At 48.7% G+C, this 4,898-nt stretch overlaps 1 protein-coding gene across 1 annotated transcript; it reads right to left on the reverse strand.

The window, feature by feature from the left end:
• Nucleotides 1-3,919: 3,919 nt before the first annotated feature.
• LOC117940547 (zinc finger protein 586) lies at nt 3,920-4,892 on the reverse strand. The gene is made up of 2 exons (XM_034865794.1): nt 4,095-4,892; nt 3,920-4,019 (listed from the first exon to the last, which is right to left on the reverse strand). The coding sequence occupies exon 1, from the start codon at nt 4,831-4,833 to the stop codon at nt 4,240-4,242; it is 594 nt and encodes a 197-aa protein (XP_034721685.1). The 5' UTR covers nt 4,834-4,892; the 3' UTR covers nt 3,920-4,019; nt 4,095-4,239.
• Between the last annotated feature and the right edge of the window lie 6 nt (nt 4,893-4,898).

Raw genomic sequence — 4,898 nt, forward strand, 5'->3', positions numbered from 1 at the left:
TCTATTAGGCCATGCTAGGTCTGTTGCCATGCCACATCAGTAGTTTAATCACAGGGAGAAGTGTTGGTTCTATAAGGCGATGCTAGGTCTGTTGCCATGCCACATCAGTAGTTTAATCACAGGGAGAAGTGTTGGTTCTATTCTTTGATCAGATGATATCTTGCTGCTCTTTGTTCCGTTGCCCGTACTAATCTGTGAAAAGGGCTTTTGTTTCCATTCCTTCTGCGTGGAACTCTCTGCAAAAAGACTTGAAATTATCTGAACTTATTTCCTTAAATGCTTTTGAATCCAGATTGAGAGAACCTGAAATGACCTGTTTACATTGTAAATGTTTTTAATTATCTGTGTTGTATAACTTTTATTAAAGTAACTGATCCTGTTTTGGCCTCTTGGCAAGGCTTCCTTCGGAAAAGAGGTTTTAAACCTCAACGGGACGTTCCTGGTTAAATAAAAACATTAAAAAGTGTGAGCACTTTGTCCAACCCTGTGTTGGTAATAAAGTTAGAATAAAGTTCAGAGGAGGCGCCAGCAGAGGGCGCCAAAGTTATTATATTATCTACTGGGTCTGTGTATATATACACACATACATGTAGACAGAGTTGTATTTATTTATATATAGTATACACAAGTATATACACATACATATATATACACATATATATATATACACATATATATACATACATACACATATACATATATACATATACATACACATATACATACACACACACACACATATATATATATATATATATATATATAATGTTTGTGTATATATATATGTGTGTGTGTGTGTGTGTGTGTGTGTGTGTGTGTGTGTGTGTATATATATATATATATATATATATACACACAAATACATACATACATACATACATCAGTATAGACATGTATATATTCATGTATACAACTATATATAAATGTATGTGTATATATGTACAAATACACGTTTATATGTACATATATACACACACACACACACTTGTATATAGCCACTTGTGTATATACATGTACATATATTATTAATTACATTATAATATATATATACATACTATACATATACCCTTGTGTACACTTTTTGCAGTACTTTCCCCTTTTGCAGTATTAATGTTTTTCCGACTTCCAGATGAACAATAAGAGTTTGTTACCTGATGACCTCATCAGGTCGCTGATCTCCATCTGAAGCGTTCCGCTAGAGAAAGATACCTGCTGGTTTAATTCAGGCGATCATCCATATCTATGAGCTTATACATCTGGAGGGCGGGGCTTATACACCCGGATGGGCGGGGCTTATACACTTGGAGGGGCGGGGCTTGTCCCTGTAGAGGCCCTTTAAGGACAACTGGAGACAGGAAGTAGTTTTGAAGGTTTATTAGAAAACAGACAGAACACGTCACGAGACGACGACAAACATCCAGAAAACACAACAACGCCCCAAACTCTGACAACTGCCCCCCCCAGACCCGGTACCGGCAGCGGACCAGGACTCCCTACCGGCGCCTGGGATCAAACCGGCAACCGTCCTCCTCCCGGCGTCCTGTCCTGACTCATGTGGAGGACAATGTGGGGCGTAACCATGGTAACACACAGGGCTCAATGTAACAGCTGCAGAACAGATAGTATTGGTTATTAATCCCTTTAATAAGGGATTAATGGGCCAGTTTATTATGAATATTAATGTGAAGTTACTACATAAAGTGAACACTGTGGCAGGAAACTTGCAGCTGTAGGATCTTTCAAAATAAAAGCTTCTGGCCTTTCTGGATGGGAGACAGCTGAACGCTCCATCTCCCAAAATCTGCAATGATATAATAATATTTAATAATTAATACGTCCACCTTCCTGGCGGCCATGTTGTTATGAACTCAGCAAGGAGTCCTGCGCCGCGCGCCGGTGGAACCGCAGGAGCTGGAGGGCGAGTCCCTGATCTCCGGGACGCAGAGCAGGGACACCGGAGAAATCTGGGGGGGTCTAAACCAGGAGAAAGATGAGGAGGAGGAAGAGGAAGAGGAGGAGGAAGAGGATGAGGAGGAGGATGAGGAAGGGATGAGGAAGAGCTGTTTTTTCTACGTAGGAAGTGCAGCTGTACAGTTATAAATATTTCACCATTAAATTAAATCAAATCCAATTCACACATTAAAATGTTATTCACAAAGTGAGGCGTCCTGGCGGGGGGTAAGAGAAGGAGGGGGGGGGGGGGGGGGGGGGGGGGGGGACGTCCACAACGTCCAACCGGCAACCAAAAAGAATAAATCTGTTTTTCCGTCCAAAACGTCGTCGTTTCTATATTTTTTAGTTTCGGGGGTGTCTTTCTCTCATTTGGAGGCTTTTAATTTGAAAATCTGCCGATGCCTGAGGTGTTTCCTGTGCTGCTCGAAGGCGGCGGGGGCGTTGCTATGAAAACAAGGGCTTAAATATTTATATTTACAACATTGTTTCAAATGTTTCCCGCCCAAAAACTACAAATATGTCCGACGAGCTGCGAATTACAGTCTTCATGCAAACGCTTGAACCTTTCATTAAAAAATACCTAAGCTATGAACACAGTCAGCCAATCAGAACGCAGCCAATCAGAGCGCAGCGCCGTCAGACACCAGCCAATCAGAGCATAGTGCCGTCAGAACACCAGCCAGCCAATCAGAGCGCAGTGCCGTCAGAACGCAGCCAATCAGAGCGCAGCTCTGTCAGAACGCAGCCAATCAGAGCATAGTGCCGTCAGAACAGCAGCCAATCAGAGCACAGTGCCGTCAGAACAGCAGCCAATCAGAGCACAGTGCCATCAGAACAGCAGCCAATCAGAGCATAGTGCCGTCAGAACAGCAGCCAATCAGAGCACAGTGCCATCAGAACAGCAGCCAATCAGAGCACAGTGCCGTCAGAACGCAGCCAATCAGAGCATAGTGCCGTCAGAACAGCAGCCAATCAGAGCACAGTGCCATCAGAACAGCAGCCAATCAGAGCACAGTGCCGTCAAAAGCAATCTTATTCTACATAATAATAATAAAAATGTAAAAGGTTGAATCTGTTAACTGCTCTAAAATAAATACAAAGCGCTGAAGAGGCCCAGAAGACACCGAGAGACAATAAATTATCACTTTGGGACAGAAACAGAATTAGGTCATAATCGTTGTGGGATTTTTCTCAGAGACGACTGTGGACCAATAGGACGTTGAGAGAGAGAGACGCTGTGCTCTGATTGGAGGAGCGAAGGGGCGGGGCTATTGTTAAACCTCCGGACGGTCGAAGCCTCAAAGCAGAATGTGGAGACTCCTTTTCCCACAATGCTCTGCTGCCTAAAGGCTACGACCGGCGGCAGACGTCTACACAGGTGGTTGATGGGAAATGGAGTGTAGAGAGAGAGCACCACCGTGTGCTGATTGAATAACGGCTCTGACACGCCCTCACACAGGTCTCTGCTGATTGGATAACACCCAGGTCTCTGCTGATTGGATAACACCCAGGTCTCTGCTGAGTGGATAACACCCAGGTCTCTGCTGAGTGGATAACACCCAGGTCTCTGCTGATTGGATAACACCCAGGTCTCTGCTGAGTGGATAACACCCAGGTCTCTGCTGATTGGATAACACCCAGCTCTCTGCTGAGTGGATAACACCCAGGTCTCTGCTGATTGGATAAGAGCTCTGACACGCCGCCAAATGAGAGAAAACAACCATAGGACAACAGAGCCGCGGCGGCAAAGGGGGGCGGAGTTAATGGGCAGGGGGAAGTGCTTGGGGGCGGAGCCAGTAGCGGGGTCAGGGTGGGCGGGGACAGGGAGGGGGCACTTTAAATTTTATCCCATCCTTAAGAGCAAGAAGCTAAAGTTCAGTTCTGACCGACCTACACCGGAAAAACCAGGTCCAGAATCTGTCCCCAACCAGGTCCAGAATCTGTCCCCAGCTGAAGATCAGGATCCAACCAGGTCCAGAATCTGTCCCCAACAAGTCCAGAATCTGTCCCCAGCTGAAGATCAGGATAAGATCAGGATCCAACCAGGTCCAGAATCTGTCCCCAACAAGGTCCAGAATCTGTCCCCAACAAGGTCCAGAATCTTTCCCCAACAAGTGAAGAATCTGTCCCCAACTGAAGACCAGGTCCAGAATCTGTCCCCAACCAGGTCCAGAATCTGTCCCCAACTGGTCCAGACCTTTTCCAAATGAAGCCTCTCCAGAGTCTGTCTTTAAACTGGTTCAGAGCTGACCCATAAGCCGGTCCAAACCCGTTCCCGAGCCGGCGTCACTCCGAGTCTGACTCCAGCGGCGCCGTCTCGTCCAGGACGACCCTCTTCCGGCGCTTGTTGGCGGCGGCCCGTGCGCGCGTCTCCTCCTCCACGTGCGCCTTCTTGTGGCGCGAGAAGCTGGACGAGTGCATGAAGGTCTTGCTGCAGGCGCCGCAGGTGTACGTCTTGGTTTTGGCGCCGGTGACGCCGGCGCCAGAAAGTCCGGTTTTGACGTGAAGGTGCTGGGACAGCTTCCCCCGCCTGCCGCCGTCCCCCCCCGCCGCCGTCCGGTGCGTCTGCTGGTGCCGCGCCAGACTGGAGGCGTGGCTGAACCGCTTCCCGCACTGGCTGCAGCAGTAGCGCCCGGCGCCGCCGTCACCGCTGCCGTCCTCAGAGGGGGCGGGGTTGCGTCTCACGGCGCCGCGGCGGCGGCGGTTCTTCTTGCACAGCGTGTAGAAGTTGGGCTTGTCGCGGGAACAGAGCTTGAGGCGGATCTTGAGGTCCGAGGAGGTCTCGGCGAGGTTCTCCTTGCCTGGCGTGTACCCGTCCAGCAGCTGCTTCACGTGCGTCACCTGGTGCTTCGACAGCTGCGTGGACGTCCGGAAGCTCATGTCGCACTGCGGGCAGGCGTAGAACCTGTCGGCGGCGGGGGTCGGGATGGCGGCGGCGGGGGGGG

The sequence above is a fragment of the Etheostoma cragini genome, unplaced genomic scaffold (genome assembly GCF_013103735.1).
Source record: "Etheostoma cragini isolate CJK2018 unplaced genomic scaffold, CSU_Ecrag_1.0 ScbMSFa_2725, whole genome shotgun sequence".
Classification (NCBI taxonomy): domain Eukaryota; kingdom Metazoa; phylum Chordata; class Actinopteri; order Perciformes; family Percidae; genus Etheostoma; species Etheostoma cragini.